The 27401-nt window shown below is 41.1% G+C and overlaps 1 protein-coding gene across 3 annotated transcripts in view; it reads right to left on the reverse strand.

The window, feature by feature from the left end:
- Positions 1 to 24859, reverse strand: part of C2H7orf78 (chromosome 2 C7orf78 homolog) — a 33868-nt gene extending 9009 nt beyond the window's left edge. For 2 of the 3 annotated variants that reach the window (XM_075589129.1, XM_075589127.1), the window contains exons 1-4: positions 24654 to 24859; positions 18611 to 19089; positions 12334 to 12418; positions 3270 to 3421 (exon numbers count right to left, since the gene is read on the reverse strand). In XM_075589129.1, the coding sequence (XP_075445244.1) occupies positions 3270 to 3421; positions 12334 to 12418; positions 18611 to 19066 (693 nt within the window). In that variant the 5' untranslated portion in view covers positions 19067 to 19089; positions 24654 to 24859. Of the gene's footprint in view, positions 1 to 3269; positions 3422 to 12333; positions 12419 to 18610; positions 19090 to 20923; positions 21019 to 24653 lie in introns of all 3 variants that reach the window. The other variant, XM_075589128.1, reaches the window with a different exon arrangement.
- Between the last annotated feature and the right edge of the window lie 2542 nt (positions 24860 to 27401).

A 27401-nucleotide genomic window follows, 5' to 3' on the forward strand; every position in this document is an offset into this window, starting at 1 on the left:
AATTTGATTGTGTGTTTAGTGAGAGTCAAGAAAGGTAAGATTTTTTTAATATGGATTTTAAAGGGGCAGGGTCTCTCTTAATAAATAAATATCTCCATCCGTTTGAACATCCATCCAAGTTTACTGAAGTGATTATGCAGTACACCTGAAGATAAAATAACACTCAAAGTAAAGGTGACTTGTTACATTTGGTGGTAAGAGTGGGATGTTGTAAATCTCCATAGATGCAACAAACCAGGAAAAGATGGAGCAGCTGTTTACCAAGCTGACAGAAATGCAAGAAAAGCAAATGCTCATATGCAGCAGCAGTTCATGCTACGTCTCCAGGATCAAAGGATTCAAGTGGCAATGCAGAACCTACTGTAGGTCAGAAAGTGACAGAGCCACAGGATCTCTCCATTTGACTAAAAGGAATCCTGAAAGCGGGAAAAACCTCATATACCAATGTGGCATACAGATCAATGCTGTCTTCTAAGAAAAAATAGAATACATCAGAATGGGTCTGCATTAGTCATAATTTCAATAAAAATGAAGATAGAAGTTATCACAATTAAAAAGCCTACCCCTATCTTCAAACCACCAAGGTTATCATTGTGGTGACTGGGGTCAAAGGCAGCAAGCTCAAAAAAAGCCCATGTACTGTAGTGTGCATTGATACACACTGGTAGGGAGAATAGAAGTTCACCCTGGCACCATCCTCAGTGCAACATCATGACAAGTGTGGCAAGTGGCTAGGACTGTATGAAATAGTATAAAAGGTAAACAATGTAAACTATAAGGCTTAACGACCTGGTATGAAAAAACCTTATCAGCTTTATCATGGGAACATGTTTAAAGACTGAAAGAGGAAAGTTCTGATATTATGACCGAAGGTATAGAAACATTTAATGTATATCAAGGAATAAAACTGACAAGGAGAGGGTTGCATATTGCTAAAGGCTATTGTTATGTTCCCCTTATGAATATGTCCAGGGAAAAGACTGTATTTTATACACTGAAAATGATGTAGCCATATTCTATACTCCCTTTTGGACTACAAGGAGCTTTTGTAGAAGCTGAGTTGCACACACTTTGCCAATCACCATTAACTGGAAACCCAGGAAAATTACTTCCTGAGGACCAGTACCTGGGGTATACAGCACTCCATAGGCGGTATAATCCCTGGAACATTTGACAACTGCATAGAAGTGGTGACTAAAAAGACTTTTCTCCTATCTGTCCCTCTCTGATGCTGCACTAATTTTACCTATGATGTAAATGAGAATTGGCGCTATTGTGGCTCACAATATATTTTTGCTTTTTTCTAAAGAAAGCCGTGCTTGTCTTTGTTTCTTGTCTTTTATATATTTGGGGTCCGCTTCTAGGACACAGAAAAGCCGAGGAGCAGGGCTTAGAAGACGAAGCACTGTGACCTTTTTATTTGTATTCTATCTGGAAACTTAAGTAGAGCACAAAATTGTATGTGTTTATGTATGTATGTATATACTGTGTATATGTATATGTATTTGTATGTATGTATATATATATATATATATATATATATATATATATATATATATATATATATATATATATATATATATATATATATATATATATATATATATATATATATATATATATATATAATAGTGCTATTGTGATGTCTCTGCCACAGCGTAAAATCTTATGTCCCAGATTAAGGCAGGAAACGAAGTATTTTTCTATATGGGTTTTATTTACAGGGTTAAGTAATACACTAATAGGCCCACCGTCCCTGTAAGTCAAAATAAATCATAAAATAAACACCTACTCCTCTTAGGAGACCAACAATACATGCAGCTTCAGCACTTACTAACTGGATGGACAGCTAAGCTGTTTACCCCCCCAAAACACGTACTATTATAGCTAAACATATACAGTCTCTGCACACAGCAATATAGTGTTTCTCTTATCTATTACTCCAAGGTTATGGAGCAGATGGCCCGCTTATGCACGGTCTCGCGTCCTTCCTTCCTAGGGGAGCTCAGCCCCACAAGAGGTCAGAGAATCTCTCCTCTGTAAGTCCAATGTTTAGGACAGGACAACCCCGCTTCAGCACGGTCTCGTGTCCTTCCTTCCTATTCCTGGGATTAAGACCCAGGCTGTCCCAGCAGACTCTGCGACCACCGTCCAGTGGGTCTAGGGGACTTTGACAGCTTCCACAGCTAGGGAGAACTCTTCTCTGTCCCACTTCTCTGGGAACAGCAGTCTCTCTCACTCAGCTTGCAGCTCCTTGTGTCTGCCTTAAAACCCTTCTTTGTTAATTCAAAACAGGCTGATTAGCTGCACCTGAGGGTAGCTTATCCTGGGGAAATTAATGAATGTACACGGAATATATATATATATATATATATATATATATATATATATATATATATATATATATATATATATATACACACACAAACTAATCGCAATTGATATATTATTTATTGCACATCTGAGAGAATTCAGCGCTGCAAACAGAATTTAGGAAGTATAAAGATGTTTCCATGTACTGTATAGATTAGTAATATTAATATCTTGTGCCTGAGGTGCAAAGGCATAAAAAGACTTGCGCAATTTGACACATTTTTAATACTGGAACCAAAACTAGGTACTTCCAGACCATCAAATAGAAGAGAATGCAGCGCACCACGATCCAAAAAGAAGAACAGGTCTGGCCAAAAAATATTCTTTATTGAAGAGTCATAAAAACAAGGGATGCAGCCCTTCTACGCGTTTCGTGTCTATCAAGATTTCTTGATAAAGTGCTAGACACGAAACGCGTAGAAGGGCTGCATCCCTTGTTTTTATGACTCTTCAATAAAGAATATTTTTTGGCCAGACCTGTTCTTCTTTTTGGATCGTGGTGCGCTGCATTCTCTTCTATTTGCTGAACTTCATCTCTCTTCAGCAGCACGCGGTGGAGGGGAGACTCTGGTTGCTGAGTGAATACTGTGAGTACTCAGGGCCAACCCAATGAGGTAGGGGAGGCTGTTTCTGGACAACCTACCCCAACCTTCAGGGTATCTAGTGCCCCATTGCTTTATGCCCAGTATATACACTAATCAATGCATTGATATCCAGAGTGTGCTCCCCTCCTTCCTATATATAGTACATTTGAGCACCTTACTCCACCAAACCTCGTTTACTTCCAGACCATGACTTTTAAAGTTAATTATTTAACCCTGCTTTCATATAATTCAGAAAAGTGTGTAAAGCTACATGTAATATAAAAATGCAATGAATATTTAAAATATACTTACTGTAAAAGATCCAGACTTCGGTGGCCATGGACTCTTATGTAGAATAAGAGTTCTATCCCATTTAAGCCCAGGAGGTTTAAATGTCATAAGGCTTTTATTATTATTATTATTAGTGTTCTTCCACTTCTCTTCTAGAGGTTCAAGTCTATGAACTGAAAAAATACATCACAGGAATAGCATGTGATAAGACATTTAATAATAAAGTGCATACAAAGGAAACTTATCAAAATGTGGCGCTCTAAGTAATCAGATATAACCAATAATAATATTATAAATAGTACAGTGATACTTATACAAATATACGATGCAGCTGTGACCCAGTTGAGGTTTGCTCAGTCAATCCTCATGTAGAATAGTAGCGATGAAATGTCCGGGAAGCGCAATATATGTAAAAAAGAATAAAATACAATGGTGATAGTGCAATATTGTTAAGGTGAAATGGATAATCTGAAATACAGATGACACTGCTCTCAATATATACTCACAAACGTGTGAGGTTATTCAGGCACATAAAGGTATCTTTAAAGGTATTGTTGTTAGTCCTTCAGTCATCAGGAGATACAGCAGTCAATGCAGCCCCATACAGATGTACTCCCAGGGACCTTAATCAAAGATACGACTGGACATAGTGCAGACTGTATGTATCATTTATGAAGGTAAGTCAAACAAGTTTACACTCACATGGTTTCAAACAAGGATAAGCATTTAGATCTCAATGGATCTCTCCGGCCGGGTGAATGGTGTTTCAGCTCCCCCTCTCTCGTGGCGTGCGTTCCACCGGTGCGTTCCAAACACCGGAAGTGATGTCATCCGCCGCGTCCACTTCCTGGGGTTCCGGCCGTCTCAGGGATAGACGTGACGCTCTGGGAGTACATCTGTATGGGGCTGCATTGACTGCTGTATCTCCTGATGACTGAAGGACTAACAACAATACCTTAAAAGATACCTTTATGTGCCTGAATAACCTCACACGTTTGTGAGTATATATTGAGAGCAGTGTCATCTGTATTTGAGATTATCCATTTCACCTTAACAATATTGCACTATCACCATTGTATTTTATTCTTTTTTACATATATTGCGCTTCACGGACATTTCATCGCTACTATTTAATAATAAAGACAATCTAATTCTGTACAAACCTAAATAGATGCTAAACAGATGCACTCATTTCTTGTTTTGCTGTCCCTAGCACAGTTGAGCGATTGTATTACTTTTTTCACCTACTGTATCCTAACCTTAATATGTATGACTGGAACTAGAGATGTGCGCATTTTTTCAAATGTGCTTTGCTAAAGTTTATTTTTATTTTTTTTACAAAAATGGGACGTTTTTGCTAAATAATTGTGCCAATTTTTTGTCAAAATTTACCACAAATGGCAATAATAAAATATAGAATGCCCATTAGTCTGTTTACGTTTTTTATAAGTCCCCAAACCTGCTTTATTCACTTAATTGTCAAATTTTCACACTATTTAAGTTACAGACAAATATTTTGTGTAATAACATGCAAATGTGCACACAGTTACCACAACAAAGTGTAGTGCCTGACAAAGTAGGGCCTAATAAGCTTGTAAAGAGCGAGTAATCAACACTATTGTCTGCTGGCTATAGTGACTTAGAACAAGGCAATTATGTTTTGAAGTATCTATTAAGAGTTGGCAGCCCTAGAGTGGATCCCTTTACATCTTTATATATAACTGACCCTAATGGGGGTTTGTCTATTATTAATAGTAATTTCTCCTTTTATAGAATAGTTTATTCCAATAGTATTTGGAATTGGGCCCTTGTGATTGGCTTATTGTGGTTCTGTGTCTCGTGAGTTTGGTCAGAAATGTATATATTTTCTAGATCTTGGCTTTATTGCTTATTCTGTTTTTGCTTCTTCAAATAAGAGATTTTTTATTTCTATCTTGGGAGTAAACAACTTTACAATAATGGAGAGGTTAACACGCTGGGTGGCTCTAACCCTATGGACTTTGTCTTTTTAGATTGTTGTTTCTTTTCTGGATGTTAATGTACTGTAACTTTATGGATTTATGCTACTGCATCCATAGGTTCGGGCACTTAAAGGGGCACCATGACATAGTAGCTACATCATATTCTATTTGTTCATTTTCTAGGGGAGATTTCGTTCTGCTCTCCTCCAGAGCGCTGAACTTGATCTGGAATGATGTGGAACAGAAGAGGAATATTCCTCCTCTTCTATTCTGTCATCCGTGATTAAGCAAGGCACTTGGGTTAAAAATACATTATGTTAGTCAATGTTAAAATGGTGTCTACTGTTTCAGTACTTCTTGCACAACTGCATCTAGACTAAAAAGGTTAAAATAGCCTCAAATATAAAGGATGTTTCTGTCCATGTCAAACAAAGCTGTACGACTAAAGATCTGCCAATCTTTCTCATCCCCTTTTCAAAAGTTTCAGTATTTGTTTGTGATTCATGAATTTGTGAAAGATTAAAGTGAAGGTTGTTTTGTCAGTTTATAGGCAGAATGGATACAATACTTCTCAATCCTTTATGTATTTGCCAATATTTCCACCCCACCACCTTGTCAAGTTGATATGGGTATTGTGGCATCCCCAGCCCCATATTAATCAGTTTTCAGCTGCTGCTCTTTCTCTGAGGAGATTAACGCTCTGTGGACTGGCTGCAGCGTCTCTCAATTCACTGTTCCAGCCTACTGAGTCAGTGACTGTCACAGTATACATCGACATTTGTTTTACAAAATGCAAAAAGTTCGATCAAACATTTCTAGCAAAATTGTTTATTTTAGGCAGAGAATCTATTTTTGAAAATTAGAACTTTTTAGCTGTGAAGTTGCTAAATTCATCAGCAATTTTCACATTTTTGGATAATTCACAAAATTTGTAAAAGGTGAAAACAATGCAAATACAAACTTGACAATAAATTCAACCATCTCTAGTTACAAGACAAAATGGGGAAAATGAGGGTATGTCACGAGCGCCTAAGACACACAAAGGCAAGGTTAAATAGCATAAACATCTCCACAATGTCAGTTTAAACAAAATACAGCAAATAAAAATACCACATGTGGGTACATTCGCATGTTTCTGACAGGTCTGCAACCCTGCCTTTCCCCATTATCTAATACCATACAATGCTTCCCCTGCCGCCATGGATTCTGGGTAATGACATGCAAATGAGTACTCAGTGTGTCACTTTTTGCTTCGTGTCCATTTTATGGCATATCTCGACTACTACCCGGAGAAGATCTCGCCTGGTTTCCAAAGAGTAATATCTTTTTGCAGCTCTGGTTTTCCAGGTTTTAAAACTGACTGTCCAGCTCAGTCACTTCCTGGTTTTCAGTTTTCAGCAATATATAAATCAGGAGGTGGTTCACTCCCTTGCTGCTGCAACATGTTACTTCCTGTTATTTTGTTGCTACCTGCTTGGCTCACTTATTCTCTGCTGGACTTGTCCCCTTACTATTCTGGCCCTTCTCTCTCTGCAGGATTTCCTGTTATACTGTGTCTGTCTGACCTCCAATTTGCCTGCCACCTGCCTCACTTCCTCTACATTTCTGGACCCTTCCTCGCCCCTGGATCCATTTTTCCTAATTGTCAGGAATCCACTCCTGGCTTTTTTCATATCCTTGCAGAGTGCTGTTGTTCTCACTAATTCCCTCTTTGCAACCAACAGCACCTGTGTGGGCTATCACTGCAACCTCGCCTTGTACTCAGTCATTGGAGCAGTGCCCTCATACCCTCCTCCGGAGATTGGCCCGCTGGCCTTTAAATACTGTATTCCCACAATCCCTCTCTGCCGAGCATAATCCTTTTTGGATGTTCACTGTGTTTGCCACAGCTACCTGTTTGGCCGCCTTGTTGCTGTTTCCATGTTCCTAGTTCATGTTCCTAGTTCATGTTTCTAGTTCATGTTCCTAGTTCCTGGTTCCTGTGCTGAAGCGTTGGTTTCCCAGCATATCCGTCAGCCCCACGTTCCCAGTGGCCTGCTGCCTTTCCGATAGCAGAGGCCTGCCTTCAGAGTCCTGAGGTCTGCTGCTCCCTCTTCTTGCAGAGGGCCGTTCTAGACTCCTGCGCTGAAGCATTGGTTTACCAGTGCTGCCTGGCGGTGTGCCCACTCCAGTCAGCCTCCTCCTTCCTGAGACCGGCGCCATGGGCCGTGGATGCCACGCGCACAAACCCCGTTCCCGACCTGCAGCAATTACGCTGAAGCAGGAAGACCTGCTTGATTTTCTGTTGTCGACTCCCTGCTTGGACTATGTTTACCCTGATGTCTCCAATCCTGACCCTGGCTCGTCCACTGACTACGCTGCTCTCTCCAGTCCCGACTCTGGCTCATTTGACTATGGATTTCGCATTCCGGATCAGCCTGCACAGTCTAAGGTCGGTGCTTGTATAACCCCACCTCAGCCACGCGGTCCGACCCTGGTTTGTGGCGAGCACAACTGTGACACTAATACTGTTCTCTCTGCAAGGTTCCATCGTGCCCTGGGTGTGGCTCACTAACTCCTTTGTGTGTTATTGGAGGGGGGTGGTTTACTCCTGGTTAGTTGTGGTGGGTATCCATCTGAGGCTCCTATGTACTCTGCTGTCTGTGTTGTCACAGCTTGCAGCAGCAATTTATCACACCAGAGCAAGCCTTAAATACATAAAGGCTGAAGTTGTGGCTATGAGCAAAGATAATACATTGCTTTTAGCTTGCATCAGTACTCTACAGCTCCAACTTGATTAGTCATTGGCTCAATCCACAGCCCAGCCCACACCACCCAAGAACAATGCTGCAGGGAATGCACCTGACAACTCGCACAGAACGTGGGGTATAACTTACCATTCCAGAAATGATTTTATATAGAACCTAAACAATTCCTTGCTTTCCACGTGTTGATTACAGTTTTTGAGGAAGCCAACACATTTCCAATGTACTGTACCAGCCTAAAGTGATTTTTGTCATTTAGAATCTAAGTGGTAATTCGAGTCCGCTGCTGGATGGGGATAACCCAGTTCATGCCAGAATTTAGACAAATGTTTGAAAGACGAAATGCTACTCAAACCATAAAAATGTTAACCATACGTCAAGGAAATTAGGATTTGCTCACTTATGTGCCCCACTTTAAACAACGTATGGCTGAAGTAAATTGGTCGGAAGAATTCACTGATAGCAGTTTTCCAATATGGGTTAAGTGAGGAACTTAAAGATGCCCTTGCCCAGGTGTTGTCCACTCCTGCCACTGTATCCAATTTGGTTGATTTGACCATTCACCTAGATCGATTGAGTGAATGAAGGGATGAATTCTAGAGACTGGACGCTCAAAGCCCCCCAAAACAACCAGAACTATGACTAATAACTATGGGCAGTTATATGCAGCTTGAAAATGAATAATAAGTCATAGATGGTAAAACGGGAACAAGGAGGGACCCTGACCCTCCACCGATATAATGAAGGAAGAAATGGCTCCCAGCACTTGAATCTGGGTTATCCTCAGAATAGAAAAAACTAAGACAAATTGAAAACCAATGCATTTATTGCGGCAAAATGCAATTACTGTATATTGTAAGACAATGCTGAGGTCTAAAGATGGGAAATTAGCTAATTCGTAGATAGGTAGGAGTGCACTTCCGAGTGTTAGTCCCATAGAAATCAACACCGTCAGTGGATCCATGAACACTCTTTTTGTTAGCTATAGTTTTTGTGGGATCACAAGATCGGTTAGCTTTGGAAGTACTGGTCGATTCTGAAGCATCAGGAATCTATATGGATCTTCAATACCCCAGGATCCACTTTATACCAATGTTTTTAGAAGAAAACCCGGAGTCCATGTTTCAACACTAAAAGTGAAGTTTTGTGAATATCCTGTATTAGCACAACCAAAAACCCCTTCAACTTTTATTCTCAAAACTGATGCCTCTAACACCGCTCTAGGGGGCATTTTGTCCCAATGCAATGAGGAAAACATTCTATAGTACTTCCCATAACAAACAAAAGTATTTTTGCTAGAGACTCTGTTTATGCCGCCACGCATTGACGACCTGTCTTAAGGTCATACTATCCATTCCTCATATCCAGAGCTGCTGGTGACTCGGTTCACTTCCGGGTGATATCTGGAGGAGTTGCGCAATCTCGGAGGCCCCTGCTGGACGGTGGCTCAGAGGTGCCGAAAATACACGTGGAAGTGAGGCGTGCAAGTGGAGTGGTGATGTCCGGCGTTTGGTGAATGAGTATTAACTCATTACATGCTTATATATCTTTGTCGTTTGTGAGTGTTAATTTGTTGGACCTTTTTTACTGGGATTATTAAAATTGTGTATTTTTTCATATCGCACTAGGATCGGGCGCTTTCTTTCTTCTCGTTTTTGTAGATTCATCTGGAGGTTGTTTATCAATATTGGTTATATGTTTAATTTAGATTTATATATATTTTGTTTATGTATTTGCAAGTATCTTTACAGCTTCACATCATATTGATTTAAAATCTTATTTATCTAACTATGGGTTTTCAACGGTTTATGATATATTCCTGCAGTTAAGATAGAACCTAGGGGGCACAGTCTTTTTTCTTTTTATACATATACATATAGATACACACATCAAATGTATTGTCTTCATGGATTACTGATTAACATTGTCCCGGATAGAGGTCCTCAATTCACAGCTCAATTGTGGAAGGCACTTACTTCGTTTTGTGAGCCAACTCCGTTTCTACTCTGCGTTTCATCCATATACTGATTGTCAAACCGAGTTGGCGAATCAAATCATTGAACATTAATTCCATGGCTATATTAACTACACTCAGGATAATTGGGTGGAACTCCAACATTTGGCATAATTCCCTTAAAATACATGTCCACACCTTCACCGGTGTTACGACATTCTTTTGCATCACTGGAAGGCATCCCAAAATGCTCTCTGTTTCTCTCTCAACTCTGGATACAACTAAGGATGTATGCATTACACAGGACATGGCACGCCCACTAATACGGGTTCATAATAGAGTTGTTCAGAAGCCATTACTCTCATAGCGAACCTGCAAATGTTATGCTAATCAAAACGGAGACCCGCATCCCAGTACGCAGTGCAAAATCGAGTCTGCATTTCCACCACACATCTATGGATTGTGGGCTATTACCCTAAAATCAAGCCCAGAATTGTGGGTCCTTTCCCTATTGTCCAGATCTTTAACTCCGCTGTGGTGGAATTAGGATTGCCCCTTAATTGGAGAGTTCATTTTGTGTACCATGTCTCTATACTTAAGACAGCCAATCCTGCCCATATTCCCAAAGAAGAACCACCTGTGGTAACATAGGATGGTTCCAGGGAGTATAAAGTAACACACTTTCAGGTCCTCCAAAGGCGACTGGATTATTTGATGGACTGGAAAGGGTACAGTCCCAAAAAATGGTAATTGGAACCTTTCACTAACGTACAGGCACCAAGATTGATTTGTATGTTCCATGCCCAGCATGCTACAAAGGCTGGGCCCCACTACACTCCACCCAGGACATGGCCCTTCCAGATGAGGGAATATGGTCATATCCCAACTGCTACTCCACAAAACATCTTGTCTGGTTTCCAAGGAGTAATATCTTTTGGCAGCTCAGGTTCTCCAGATTTTAGCACTGATTGTCCAGCTCAGTCCCTTCCTGGTTTTCAGCACTATATAAACCAGGAAGTGATTCACTCCTTTGTCTTACCTCCCATTTGCCTGATACCTGCCTGGAACTGCGACTCCCTCACTGCCTCTTAATTTCTGGACCCGCTACACTTTTAGACCCTTCCTCACCCCTAGATCCATTCCTGGTACATTTCTACCCACAAGTGTTAATCGCGGCCCCTGGTTGTGGCTCGATACCCCCATGTATTTTATCGGCACGGTGGGAGGTTACTCCTGGTTAGTTGCGATGGACATCCATCTGCTCCCATGTACACTGCTGTCCATGTTGTGAAATTTAAAAATATATATATATATTTCTTGGACATAAAGTATTATTTTTTTTAGATCATTTTTCGGATGACAAGCAATCAGGATTTAACCCATTAAACATCCCTGCCATTAACTCATCTAACTTTAAAAATTCACATTCAGCACTTCAGCAACTATGGGGCCTATTCTATAAGCCTTCATTAAAAAAATTGCTGCCTGTTTTTTGAGCGTTGCTATCACGGTATTCAGAAAGCCTCAATTACCTGTGATAGCAAAATTTCAAAAATGTTACCCCATTACTGTACTGTATGTGTTGGTGGGGGGAGGGGTGTTTTATTTCAATGTATTGTACATTTTTTTGGCCACAGGATTGGTACCGCATGCCAGCGGGTACCCACAAGACCACCCAAGGGCCCCCAGATACTAACTGACACTGGCATGGACCACTCGAGGGCCCCCAGACTCCCGCGAGGACTACGTGAGGACACCCAGACACCCATTGGGACCACCTGAGGACCCTTTGACACCCCCGGGGACAACCCGAGGGCCCCCAGACACCTGTGGGGACCACCCGAGGATGCCTGAACACCCACGGGGACCACCTGAGGACACCCGTGGCCGCTGCTATCAATCATGTGGGGGTAGAGGTGGTGGGTATTAGTGTTAATTGTAGATAGCGGGGGTGAGTGATGGAGGTATTTGGCCCTTGGTGGGTAGTGGGAGGAGTTAACCCCTTCATTGCCTTAGCGATGAAGTTGCCTGTAAATGCATTTTTATTGCATAGAATTCATGCCGGGGGTCTCCGGTGCATCAATCCGATGCAGGAAAAAAGCATATTTTTTTTCTAAGTCCTTTATCGCTGCTTCTCAGTAGCTTCTCACCAGCCTCACACCAACTTTTCCTGGTGTGAGGATTTTGGGAGAAACTCACCATTGTAGAGCTGCGATAGGCCTCGATAACCTAATTGCGACTACTAGGATTATAGCATATGCCCCCTTCTCTTTAAGGTGTTTACCTGGCTGTAATTTATATATATACCATTTTTTTTTTTAAAGATATCAGACATATACAATTTTTTTTAAATCATGACCACATACTCAGCATTCACAAGTATAGTGATATTCTCATTATACAGATTAACCTGTCAATATACTTACCAAAATTTAAACTCTGCGAATTGAATGTAATATTGAAAGGGTCCCGGAAATAGCTTGTAACAAAATCAGGTATACCAGTTTCATACTGTAACCAAAAAAGAAACATTTTCAGAATGTCAGTTTACTTTGATGTATTTGTTGAGCGTTGTAACAGGGGAGTTATCCCTGTTCAGGAAATGTGCCTTTAATCCAGCAGTGTGGTGGTTAACTGCTGGTAGTCAATTAACCAACACCACCTGGCTTATTAGGTTTGTTAGAAAAGCCCGCCTTTGAAGACAGGAAGAGAGATTGTTCCTGAGTCTCACAAGTTGTGGGACTGACTATAGGGACAGACATCTTGAGCCTACCAGAAGAGGCTGCCAGCAAGACACAGGGGAAAGTACTTCTAAACCTGGATCCTGACGTTGCCTTATTGCCCAAAGGTGTGGACACCAGAAGAACAAAGAAGCCTTCCCCTACAAGAAACAGATACGACTTTCCTTTATAAGACTTTTTGTATATCTGCACATATCAAGATATATGTTTGGGGCTGGGAGACATGCTAATCTAAAGGGAGTTGTGGACTGCATAGGTTTCACTAGAAATACTCCCAAGTGGAACAGAAGCTTTGTTTGACCCCTTATTTGCATATGTTTGGATGATTTTCTTATGTTAAAGAAACAGGCACAATAAAAGCCTTATTTAATTTCACCTTAAAAAGTCTCCATTGCATACCTCTGCGCACGTCCTCCTACACGCATGTATGTAAGTAGCGAATCGGTAATGATGATAAAGATTTGTAAAGATTTATTGAATTAGGAACTATCTCTTAAGTAAAGTAGAATGAGTAAGGGTGGACGGTTAGAGGTACATTCTTGCAGTATGAGAGGGTAATTTGAAAAGGGTGATGGATTCTGATTTCTACAGCTAGCAAAGGAGGATGCATGAACCACGCCCGGCAGCCGGGAGGAGGGCGGCAGGCAGTATGCTGATCCAAGGAAGTTTAAGTCAAAACAGTCAACTAAAAACTAGACTAGAGGGAGATGCATAAATAATCCAGAGCTGTGCTGAAAAGCATCCTAGTGTGGGGTTGCATTCTGAAATGCTTGATATTTAAAGGCAAAGCTCAGGTGAGATCAACTAAACAGCATGCTGCAGCTAGGCAGGGTTAAATTGCTACTCCCCAGGCTTTAGCCTTCCAATTATATTTCCAGCAACCTTTCATTAATTCAGCTAGTAATTTCTTTGACAATTAATTTAAATGTTGATTCCCCTAGTAACATGGCAGATTTTCACAGCTTAGTAGTTTCTATATTTTTATTTGAGTTTGCCACAAGTTTTGTAGACAGATGTTATATTGCTGACGTGTTGCACAGGAAAATAAGGCCCACATAATATAGATATAAAGGCCAGAACTTAATGAGATTCTTACCTGGTTGCACTAATATTATAACTCTAACTATTATTAACCTTTGAATAAAACTATAGTTTTAGGCTAGTTTTATTAGCCCAAGTTTAATGCTTAAATGCCCTGTCTGTTCTACTAAATAACATCTTCCTTGAGATTAAAATAAAGGCATATCTGGAAGCTCTGATTGCTCACCAGCACCTTCCACTGTGCTGTGTTTCAACTCCGAGCATTGAATGACCATAATGTGTTTTTTTGGCCATGGAAGGTGTATCATCTACTAGCACCTCTTGATAAATATTGGCCCTTAAGTCGCAATCCTCGTCAAAATGTTTATTTTTAAAGTTCTTTTTACCTTGGAAGAACCAAGGGGTCCTGTGGAGCTCACTCGTGATGCTCCTAGCTTGTAAGCAATATCTGGTTGGAGGTTAAAATTGGCTGTTGTTGCAACTTTGTTGGCTCAAGGAGCGAACCTAACCTCATGGTAATTTTGCTTCTACTGGGCAAGTATTCTTACTGGTGGACAAAACTGCTTATAACTCTGGAACCGGGGGACTGGAGCACTTCTCCAAGGGACTCCGGGGTTTAGGTAAATAAAATTAATTTCCCTATTCTCTTATAGGGTTTGGTTTATGCTTATTATTAGCCCCAGCACCCAATTCTTTATTGAATATTGCCAGAGTATATCCTCTTCCCCCTCCATTCCCCTGCTCACAAATAAAATAAATACCCTAAAAAAATTGTTGAGCAATGCAGACTGCTGCTGTAAATGGACCATAAGTTGTCTTCATGGCACTTCATTCGTGTTTTTTGAAATAGCACCTCTTAGTATGTATGTCCTTATTGTGTTCCACAGTTGAGCACAGGAATACATAGTACATGCAGCAAACTATGATACAGTCAGAGCAAGTACTGAAGAGTTCAGTACCCCATATCCCAATCATACCATTAACTTATTTTTATAATGTACCATGCAAATAAAATAGGAATCAGATTCATGAATAGGGACTTCTAATCCGTACAAGACTGTATGATTAGAGGGACCATGGTAAAGATCGCTCTGCGAGATGTGACACGGAGGTAAGAGAAGCAACTGCAGGTACGGGAACCTTTTTTTCAATCAAACTTACTTGCGTGATTTTATCCATACATTGACAGTAGATTAAAAAGTTACTTTTAGCATGCATGCAGACAAAAAAAGGAATATGGAGAGCAGGTGTATGCAAATTACAAAAAAACATACAAAATATAGTGCAAAATATTGCAAACAATGAATGTGATGTGAGCCTTGGGTTCTGTGAAATGGGTACTCACGAATTCCAATTTCTTTAAAAGCGTGTGCAAATTATATTTGGTAATCTGATGTCTTTGTGTCTTCTGTCTCAGAGTGTGTTTAAACCCCGGGGTCTGGTCACCTTCCTTGATAAAATAAATCCAACATAGTGTGTACTTGTATTGATTTATCTATTACGCAAAGTAGAAATACACTCACATGGTTTCACTGCTAAAAACGCATTAAGAACAATGAATGGAGCTGCAACCGGTCAGGATCTCTGGGCGTTCTCTCTGCCTCACTCTGCTTGGTCCGCGTTGCTCACTCCCGTCCCGCACTTCCGGATAGGATTTCCTGCTTGATTTCGGGCAGGTGTGTAGGTCACGTAGCGTCCTCCATCCTACACCGCTGAAACAAAATGACACTCTATGCGTTTCAGCAGTGTAGGATGGGGGATCCAATCCGCAAAGGGTTTCAGCTGCAAAGTATCATCTCTTTATTTTTTATCACTGAATTATATTAATCATAATTATTCACTATCCATATTTTGGATTTATATTCACTTATATATATCACGTGATTTTTCTATTAGAGGAAAATAATTTGATCTAAGCGCTTGGTTTGGTAAAACTTCTTGCAGACAAAAAAAGGAACAAGGCCATCTTGAACAATCACTGAACTTTGGTTTCTAATAGTCATAATTACAATTCTAACCATTATCTATATGTAGCCAGGTCTCCCTTAGGTGTCAGCACCCCCCTCACCTTGAGCGCGATCGCGGGTACTGCCGAGTCCCAGGGCGGCCCCGCGCGCTGATCGCAGGGGTGAGGGCGGTCAGGTCCCAGCTCGGGGGTTGCCGGGGACGCGTGCGGCCGGTTGCCAAGGCCGCACACGCGTCACAGGGCTCCAGGCGCTCCCGGCCATTGCCCGGATACTCGTGCATGCGCAGTGGTCGCGCATGCGCAAGGAATGCCCGAGAGCCAGGGATAATTAGCGCGAGGGAGAGAACAGCCCAGGAAAGGTTGAGGCAGCCCCAGACAGCTTGCGCAGGCGCAGGAGAGGGAGGAAAAAGCTCGCAAAGCCCTAGCCATTCAGGGAAGGCTCTGAGCAGGGACTACAGATCCCAGGAGCCTCTGTGCGCCCCACGTGATGCCAGGGAACCAATAGGGCTTAGGAAGTCTCAGAAGGTAAAGAGATACATTTTGCGCGCTGAGCCCACGTTAGGCAGTCAGAGACAGGAGCAGCCCAGGGAAGGAGGTAGGGTACGGGAGTCAGGGACTCCCTGTACTAGGCCAGCACTCCCAGGGCCCGAGGTAGCTAAGTACCCCAAAATAGTGAGTGTTGCCAGGGACTTCCCTAGGTTAAGGGACCCTGTCACTCAGGTTTGCAAGTTGGTGTCAGGGAGCTGTGAGGGAAGGAAGGATGCGGGGAGCGAGTGCGGCTCCTGCATCCATATAGGTACCCACACCCCAGGTAGGCCCCAACTCCCCACTAGGTTAGTGGGTAAGTGCTGAGGGAGGCCCAATATAGGGACGCTGCCCTTAGTGTAGTGCTGCCTTGTCAGAGTCACGGCTGTCAGTGCTGTGAGGTCTGACAGGCAGGCACCTTGTTGCGCAGCACCTTGGCTGCCAGCATCCAGTGAGCTACAGCTTGCTGCTGTAGGCGCTGGGACCCGTTAGGTAATTGTGAGGCTGAGGGGACTTGGGTAGTTTGGGAGGAGGTAGTGTGGGTGCAGGGGGTCAAGGACCCCTGCATAAGATAGGCTACCCCTATAGGCCCCTAAGAGTTTCCCCCAAAGCCATTACAGGTTGCTGTGCTGTAGGAACGGCCTATAGTATAGCGTGTGTCATTTAGTGCTGTAGGGACAGGTCCTATGTTAGGGATCCTGTCACAGTAGGGTAGATTAGATAGGGACACAGCGGACGCTGCGGTTCCTGCTAAGAGGTTCGGATCCAAGTTGGGGTCCTCAGAGACTGTTCACCAGGTTGGGATCGCCCCTGGTGGTCCGTGTGCAAGGAGTCCGGTGTGGGATCAGACGGAACCATCACACGACTGATCCTTTGTGAAGCCAGTTGGAGATCCGAGCATGGGAGTGCTCGGCAGATACTAGCTAATACACAAGTGCACCAACGGGCCCTTAGTATAAATAGTGACTGCGCAGTCACCCATTGCCTCTCTCTGCAAGAGTGCGGGTCATGGGTGGGGTTCTTTGGACACTGGGTGGGATCACCTGGTGTTGGGGAAGCGTCCTGCGAGACGTTGCAGTAAGTGTCTCCTCGAGAGAGGGACACCGGTTATGTTGGTACATGTCATGATATGTTATCTTATGTTCCTAAGTAAATGGCATCAGTTATTATATATCACGGTGTGTGAGTATTGATTATTGTGATTGTCCTGCGAGGAACCACTCCCCCTCTGGTGGGAGCCATCGCAGGTGGAGGCGCTGCATCGTTGTAAGTGAGTACCCCAAGTATAAATGCCCCAGCTTCCCCGTGGCGGAAGCTCAGCCCTCCTGTGAGCCAACAGGTAATGCACCACACCTATGGTAACATTGTATGTTCTCTTGCACCCCACACTATATCTGAGATTGGGGGGGGGGAGGGAATACCCGTTACATATATATGGTCATTGAAAAAAGACCATGGTTTTGAGGGAACCAACAACATTAGTGTTTCTCTGTATAAAAAAAATAAAGTGTGTGTGTGTATATGTATTTTTTCTGTGGTCCTCAATGACCGTACACACAATGGGGTTTATGCCCCTCCTTCATAAGTGGTAGGACTGACTTTGCCAATTTATTATTTATACATTATTTTTCATCATATAAACCTCATTTCCTTTTTGTTTAGGATGTCTATTCCTTTAAATGCCTTATATGGTAAATGTCATGTAGGGCATATATTAGTTTCAAAAGTAATACCTGGAGTTCTACTGCTTTTTATTACAATTTTGGCAGCATAATTGGTTGTTTCTTGAGTGTATACAGACATTGTGGGGTTAATATCGAGCTTTAAAAACCCTGACTGCATCAGCTCTGCAGCCCGGGAAGAAGTAAGAAATTGTCATGAAATGTCTAGGACAATTTGCAACTGAGGCCTGTGTTCCCTGACAGACAACCCCGATGCGACGTCATCCCCCAGCCAAGACGTGCAAAAGCGTATGGGACAGCAGAGTTCCAAGGACGACCTTTACCACAGGCCAGACTCCACTTGGTGAGCTTTATAATAGAGACTGCTAATCTGAGAACATTGATTTTATGTTGATTTGTTTCCCAATTTGGAATGGAAACTGTGTACATTATGTGGTTGGGTCCGTTTGCTCTTCTATTTTTTTTTAAGTGTGCATATATATAAAAGCAATTATTATATCTTGTAGTTTCATTCTAATTCATATTTCAAACACTTATTTTGATCATTTTGAATAATTCAGAAGATTTAGAGTATGAATTGGAAATCTAAAAGTTGCATAATTTTACAAGACCCTAACAATGCCACTCTTTGTTTTTGAATCATGTATAGATTTTTCCATTTGGAACATGGATTGGAAATATAGTCCCCTAATGTTTAAAGGTCTCTTGACGTTTGTATGCATCATTCTATAATTTTTACATAACTTACCTGTCTAAAATCATGTGGTTTGGGATCTTTGTATTTGTCCTTTGGATACAAGCCACTTTTAACATACATTATTTGAGCTTCAAATGGTCCGACATGTTTAAATCTTGTTAAAAGTTTGAGAGGCTCTTCTTGTTTTACCAAATCAGGAAGGTGGTTATCGTGTATCATAAGTAGCTCTTTTTCACGTTTAGGGAACTGAATTCTGTTCTTGTTTTTTCTATCTTTTTTCTCGTCTTCTAATTCCACTGGCTTTCTTGGCAACCTCAAAGACTTGTACAAGCTGACGCTGAAGTCTGGAGGCTGTTTTTTCCAGATATCGTGATCTGGAATGATTTTGGATTTCATAAAATGTTTACTTCTTTCAGTTGCCAAATTTTGATCTGCAGTAAATCTTACTTGTCTTGCAAAAAGGTAAGACTGTTCCTTTCCAGTGTGAGATTTAATATCGGTACACATTTATATCTTCTTTTTCAAAACCACTAATGAGCAGAAAAAAAAAAGAAATAGTAAGTATTTTGGGGGAAAAGAATAACTCATTATGGTAGTTTAGTGAATCTGTGACAAAAAGGGGAAGGGGGGGGAGTGGGTGGACTGGGCTCTTCCCAAGTGATAATAAATAAATTAGTGTAATTAGTGAAACACAGATAATACACAAATACACCTTACACCAAAAAAAGTGAATTGTAAATATAATGTGTAAATAGCAGCTCAACTTCCTCTGATGGGACAGTTCGAAGTCCCAGGATACGGAGTTTTCTTTGCTTGGAGTTGAGGAGGAGCGCAGGGAAAAAACGTGGTATATAGAAAAGAAGAAAATATATATATAATGCAGATGGTAAATCACTGCTAATGTTCTTTATATAGCAATAGGAATCGAACTCACAAAAATCGCTGTAAATTATTGCATGTCAGAGATCCTTCTCTCTCTGACTGGAGCCCTTTAAAACTCAGAAATCAGGATATCCCGCAGTGGATGGATGCGGTATGTAAATAAAGGAAAACCACAATAGTGCATACTGTTTGAACTACAAGTAATATATTCGTCACAAATGTTTAAGGAAACTCACATTTTCCATATAATAAACGGATGGTGGAGAGAACCGCCGATAGAAGGATGGTACAGTTTGGAGCTGCTTCCCAGTGCTTCACTCGCACCTCGCCGTTCCTTAAACATTTGTGACGAATATATTACTTGTAGTTCAAACAGTATGCACTATTGTGGTTTTCCTTTATTTACATACCGCATCCATCCACTGAGGGATATCCTGATTTCTGAGTTTTAAAGGGCTCCAGTCAGAGAGAGAAGGATCTCTGACATGCAATAATTTACAGCGATTTTTGTGAGTTCGATTCCTATTGCTATATAAAGAACATTAGCAGTGATTTACCATCTGCACTATATATATATATTCTTCTTTTCTATATACCACGTTTTTCCCTGCGCTCCTCCTCAACTCCAAGCAAAGAAAGTTTAGTGAATCATTGCCAATATATGTTATTCATTGAAAACATAGGAGTTAGATCCACAAAGCTCTGTTGATTGAGCGCTCATAATGTGATGCTACCTAAAACAGTAAGGGCCCTTATTTCCCCAGGAGGTGTATCCACAAAGTGGATTACTGTATATGCAAAAACAGCCTAACATCACGTTATCATATGTACAGTAGCACACAATTGCATTATCTGCCAATAACATCGCATTAGCTCATACCTAAAGGCGGTGTTACTCCCATTCAGACACTTAAATATGAGTTTTGCTGAGGAGAGGGTTTAAGAGACCTTTTTAAACAAAACCCAAAATTCAGGGTCTGGCTCGAGATATTCAGGATAGACCTGGGATAGACCCAGGATAGGCATAACATAACACTAAGGGGCCTATTCTATAAGCCTTCATTTAAAAAAATCGCTGGCCCAGTTACACTGCAAGTTTTTTGAGCGTTGCTATCACGGTATTCTGAAAGCCTCAATTACCTGGGATAGCAAAATTCCCAAATTGGGTGAGTAGCTGGCAACGTGATGATCGCCTCTCTCAAAAGTGTTTGAGATGACATCACATCCTTAAAAAAGGAGGTGTGCACAGGATACAGCATCCAATCGGATTGGGGCTGTACCATCTGACCCTATAAGTGACGTCACAGGCCCTATATAAGGCCTGTTCCATCTAATTTTAGCTCAAGAAGACGACGAGACAACATCCTTTGTGGATTTAACATGAGGTTTTGGATTGAAAGAAAGAAGAAAGAAGATTACAGAAAAGAAGAAAAAAATGACAGATGAAGATGGGGAAAGAAGATCAAAGAAAGAAGGTTTTACCTGATGATGTTCTTCAAGGTGGATGGAGAAGGATTGCAGATGATGATGTCGCGGGTCGAGAGCTTCCTGAAATGCCAGGATTCGGACGGTGATGACTTATAAAGGTAAGATAAATATTGAATGTATGTAAATGTCTTTTTCAAGGCTTTTTTATTGTATGTATTTATTTTTATGTTTGTTATTGCCCATTGACTGCTAATGTATTAATCTGTGCCCCTTTAGGGTACAGGTAAATACAGTGAGAGGCAATACATTTTTTGGCAAATGCTTGTTTTGAATTGGTTGTTACAGTATGTTTTCAATTTCTGTTTATTATTTTGATTAAATTGTTTGGAATTTGGATGGCTTGTTTTTAATACATTTTAGTGTTGGTCAGCGGTTTAAATTAATTAATTGTTTTGCTGGCTAGTGGTTTTATTTATTTAATTGATTTGTTATCTAGTGCTTTCATTTCTTGAATTGGTTGGATAGGTGTTTATTTAATTTTATTCTTATGTTTTGGAACAACATAATTTTTATTCTTTTGCTGTTTTGGTGATAGATAAATGTTATTCATGTGTACTATTAGGCTTTTTAATTATTTTATTGTTGGGGTGTGTAGGTGCTTGTGTATTTATTTTATTATTGTGTATTTTTGGCACTAATGATTTTTATTAGGTTGACCATTGAGTGCTATAGTGGCTTATCATGCCCATATTAAATGGGTATGATAAATCACTGTGCCAATCAATGGGTACAGGGTGGGTACAGTGGGGCTGGGGTAGGTGGTTATGCCTCCTGGGTGGGTAGCAGGGGACGTTAGGTTAACCCCTTACTTACTATAGCGGTTATTAATCTCTAAGGGGATTAAGGCCAGGTCCCCGCTGCTTGGTGCAGTCCCTCTATGGCGAGTGCTGTGGTGACGAGTCACCCCTCAATGGGGCCGGGCCCACTGCAAGGGGTGGCCGCCATGCTGCATGGCCAGTTTTTCCTGCAGACTGGAAAATTGTGATCAATACTAGTGGTTCAGCCAATGAGGGTGAACCTGCCGGGTGATATCATGACCACACACCCCCGTCACACCCCCATCATGCCCCCCCCTTTCATTCCCCCTGCAGCTCACTGCAGACTGGGGAACTCGGCTGCATGTGCCACCAGCGTGACAGGCATGCATGCAGCACAGGCAGCGGGGCGGTAGCCTAAGTGGTTAGGGGCCATTAGATTGTATTTTTCATGTACTCTTGCTTGCAATGGAGGACATGGACCTGGAGTATGCTGACAAGGACACCCTTCATGATGGCAGGGTAAAGTAGAAAGTTTTATTTACTTTATTTATGTTGGCTGCCTAATGTTTAATTTTGAATGGACAAATGAGCTATTATCCATATCTGGATAATAGTTATTTTGCCCATTACTGTACTGTGTGTGTTTGTGAGGGAGAGGGGGGTGTATTTATTTCAATGAATTGCACTTTTTTTTTTGCTACAAGATTGGAACTGCAGGCCAGTGGGGACCTGTGGGGACCACTCGAGGGCCTCCAGACACCCACAGGGACCACCTAAGGGTCCCCTGACACCCACAGGGCCACCCAAGGGCCCTAGACACCCCCAGACTCCAGCTGAGGACCACTGGACCACTGTGGGGACCACCTGAGGGCCCCCAGACACCCATGGGGACAAACCGAGGACCCCAGACACCAGCAGGGAACACCCGAGGGCCCCCAGACACCCACGGGGACCACCTGAGGGCTGGGGTAGAGGAGGTGGGTAGTAGGGTTGTTGAGTATATTTTTTTATTGTGGGTAGAAGGATTGGTGAAGTAGGTAGTAGCCCTAAGGATGGATGTTTAGGTCTACCGGGTGGTAGAGGGAGGGATTAACCCTTTCATTACCTTAGCTGTATTAACCGCAAAGCTTATGAAGGGGTTACTGCCACTCGCAACCCCCCACAAGGCCTAAACACCCCCCAAGGGTTAAATACCACCTGGCGTGAGGATTTTGGGAGAAACTCACCATTCTAGAGCCGTGATTAGCCCCGATAAACTAATCGAGGCTACTAGAATTGCACGAGTTTCAGAACCTGCCGCTACGTGGCTTATCGCCACTCACCTGGCGATCTGTTTTAGATGGTGGGGAGAAGCTTGTGGGGAGCGCAGGTATCGCCATATATAGGGAAGAAAATATATAATAGTGTAGTATGCCTAAACAGATAAAGCAATCTATACAGGAATCATGATTGGGAACTCACACTCTCCCAGTTGAAATTCAGCAGTGAATAGCAATGAATGCAATGATGTAGACTCAGCAGTATGAAAGGAGGTCTTGCTTGACATAAACTCCCTGGTGTCAGCAGAACAAACCCTCGATGGAAAAAACGACACCTTTAGTGCAACATTGTATGTTCACTATCAATATATTAATAAAAGCAATTGTTATTGCACTTACATGAGCACCATGTGCATAGACACATAAAAATCAATGCGCAGCTTCAGCGTACATCATCCTCCCCACTCCCGAGGTCGCGTCGCATCCCTTCCGGTCCGGCCCATCGCGTCACTTCCGGTTTAGCGATCGATCGCAGAATGGATCCAAACTGGCTCTGGGGCATTCAGGGTACACTTCTGGACTGCTGCTAGTTCACTCAATGCATTTCGCTGGCGTAGCAGCTTCGACAGTACTCCTGTTTGGATCCATTCTGCGATCGATCGCTAAACCGGAAGTGACGCGACGGGCCAGACCAGAAGTGATGCGACGCGACCTCGGGAGTGGGGTGGATGGTGTACGCTGCATTAGCCTTAATGGACCTTTGTGGTAATGCGCTGTTAGGAGGAACGTGCCTTTTTAATATAATTATTACTAACTGCCATTAGAGGCTGTTTCCAGGAGAAAGCATGACATGTACAGTAGTTTACTTAAAACAACAATCTTATTTACTGAAAAAACTGAAAAGACACTTTTTATGAAAACTTTTCAACTTTAGATTCTGAATTGCTTCTAGGAATTTAAATTGAATTGTTTAAGATTTCATGATACAAATTGAGATAGTTTAGGTTAACATAACGTTAAATCACTCTCTATTGCTTTGTGAATGTTGCCTTCAGAGGTTCTATGGCAAGAGTGAAAAATTTAAGCGTGTTCATTTTGTATTAGTTTATTCTTTTGTAATCTATTGTAAACACTGACACTCTAAACCAATGTTATTAGAGAGAATCATTTTTCACAATTATTTTCTAAATAACACGTTTTGCATAAACTTAACAGTTTTTGTTTATTTGCAACACTTCTCTGTGTATAATATGATCTAAACACACACACACACACACACACACACACACACACATATTTTTTTTTTTTTTTTTTTTTAAATGTTATGGGAACGTTCCTTTCAATGTAACTTCTCTGGTAAAATATTTTAGATAAATAAAAAACACCAAATCTATAACATAAAAGCCCAATACTGGTCTCAGTTGTACATTTTAACTAATCTTTGTGTTCTTTATTGATTGTACATTGTCATCATGAAAATACATTAAAACATGTTAAACATTAACAATAATGAGTGCACATTTTATCAGAGTGATTATAAAAATGGCATGTTAACACAAACTCATACAAAGGGAAAGACACAAGAAAAGACACATTTTTTGCTTGCAAACTTAATGGCACAATAACAAAATATCAAAACAGCCACTTATCAGGCAATTTCAATTGATCTTACTTTTGTATCAAGTAAATAGAGTTGAGCAAACTTACCTTATTAGCAAAAATTAAATATCCTTGTCTGTAGTAAATACGTTCTCAAATTCAAAATCTACCTAAATAAACATGGAATTATCCAGGAACTGATTAATAAAGAAATGTTGATCTACTTTTACAAAAAATATGTGGAGATCTGCTCTTTGAAACAGTTGCTAAGGGACAGAATGATTCACTACTATTCACAGAAAGCATACATAAAATGGTGTTTGTGTTTACTGCAAAAGCTGAACTGGCTAATACCTGGCAACAAGTTAAGCCCCATTGTTTCAATCTTTAGACTGCAGATACATTGTTTTGCTCATAGTGATAGGGGTGGAGAATGAAAGGTTCAAATAACTGATGTAGCAATCTTTTTGACAAAAGACACATAATCACAGGCTTTGCAAATTTGCAAAGACAGATAATTATAGTCTTTATGTATGTATATATATATATATATATATCTATATATCTATAATCTATATATATATATATATATATATATATATATATATATATATATATATATATATATCTATATATATGTAGATATATATAGATAGATATAGATTGATATAGATATAGATATAGATATATATATATAGATTATAGATATAGATATATAGATATAGATATATATAGATAGAATAAATGAGTTCTTCAGTATTAGGTAATACCTTTTTCATTTGGACTAACAATTTATGTCATAGGGCAAGCTTTCGAGAGTTTTCTTCTCTTCCGCATGTCAAGCAATACTGATATACAAAGGTTTCTGTGACTTAAACAGGGATTGTAGAAAAAAAAAGAAGAATAAAGAACAGAGAGGCACTGGAGGGGTGTTAAAACAGATACTGTATAAGGATGGAGTGGGGGGGGAGGTTGTACATCCACAGCAGCACAGAGGAGGAAGAGGATGCTAGGGGGAAGGTATAGGATGGCACAATAGCAGGGAGGACCATTACAACAAATTATGATAGTGTGTGAGAAACCCCATGTCTGCATTAAGTCCACTTGTTTTGGTGTCAAAGTGTCTTATCATTCTGAGCTCAAATGTTTTCCATTCTTGGGTGCGTTTGAACATTCCATTGAGGATTTTGATTTTTAAATAATTTATGAAATGATCTGGTTGTGAGAAATGATGTCCCACAGGTGATGGAGTATGGAGTGTCTGTGCATATTCATTCTGCCTTGCAGTTTTGGGCTGGTTTCCCCAATGTAGCATCCTTGGTCACATTAGTTGCACTGAATCATACTGTATACACTACATTCCTGGATGTGCAGCTGTATGATCCTTTAGCATTGAATGTTCCATTGTTGTGACTGGCTGTGGGATCTTGGCATATATGTTTGCAGAGTTAGCAACGTGTGTTGTTGCATGGTTTTGTGCCATTATCAGTGTCTTTAAGTACATTGTGAAGTTTTCTGTTGACTAATTTCTGTTTGAGGTTTGGTGGTTGCCAGAACACAAGAATGGGAGGTTTGTGAAGATTTCTTTTAATGTCACATCCTCTTCCAGCATGGGTTGCAGATCTTTGATTATTTTTCGTATTCCCTCTAGGGTAGGGTTGTATGTGGCCACTAGTGATATGCGTGTGGTAGGTTCCCCCTGTCTGTATTGTAGCAGATGTTCTTGTGGGGCTTTTAATGCAGATGTAATAGTTTTGGCAATGGTCTTAGGTTTGTATCCCTTCTGTCTGAACGATTCGGTCAGGGTTGTGAGATGCCTGTTTCTGTCTTCAGTGTCAGATCATATGCAGTGGAATCTTATAGCCTGGCTGTGTATGATACCTTGTTTTGTATGAGTGGGATGGAAGCTGGAGTTGTGGAGGTAACTGCATCTGTCTGTTGGTTTCTTGTATACAGATGTGTGTAGTTTGCCATCTTTCAGTGTTACTGTTGTGTCTAGAGAGTTTACTAGGTTTGCAGAGTAATCCATTTTGAGTTTAATTGATGGATGGAATGAGTTCAGGGACTCGTGGAATTGTTTTAGGTTTCCTTCACCCTCTGTCCATATTATAAACAGGTCATCAAGGTATCTGTAGTATTTGTAGGGTTTGTGGGGGCATGTAGTTAGGAAGCTTTGTTCCAGATTTGCCATGAAAAGATTGGCATATTGCGGTGCCATCTTGTTACCCATTGCAGTACCCATTAGTTGTAGGTACATTTCCTTGTTGAAGCTGAAGTAGTTGTGTGTGAGGATGTATTCTATCAGTTTGGTAATTACATCAGCACTGTATTTTTGATCCAGGGGAGATGTTGTAAGGAATTGCAAGCATGCCTCAATACCATCCATGTGGGGGATGTTGTTGTAAAGGTATTCTACATCCATGGTAACTAGTAGTGTGTTGGATGGTAGTTTGTTGATGTTGTTAAGGTTATTGAGAAAATCTGTGGTATCTTCTATGAAGCTGTTGGTGCTTCTGACTAGAGGTTTGAGGATATTCTCAACTAAGCCTGATATTTTTTCAGTCAGTGTATCCATACCTGTTATAATAGGTCTGCCGGGGTTTCCTGGTTTGTGGATTTTGGGAAGTATGTAGAAGATCCCAACTCCTGGGTTGTCAGGTATTAGTTGCTTCAATTGTGTTTGCAGGTGGTTAGGGAATGACTTGATGAAATTCATGAGTCGCTTTGTATATTCCTGGGTTGGATCATGCGTGAGTTTCTTGTAGTAGGTGTTGTCAGTGAGTTGTCTATTGCCTTCTTCTATGTATTTATTTGTGTATATACATATACAGTGTATATTTTGTGTGTGTATATATA

The sequence above is a fragment of the Ascaphus truei genome, chromosome 2 (genome assembly GCF_040206685.1).
Source record: "Ascaphus truei isolate aAscTru1 chromosome 2, aAscTru1.hap1, whole genome shotgun sequence".
NCBI lineage: Eukaryota > Metazoa > Chordata > Amphibia > Anura > Ascaphidae > Ascaphus > Ascaphus truei.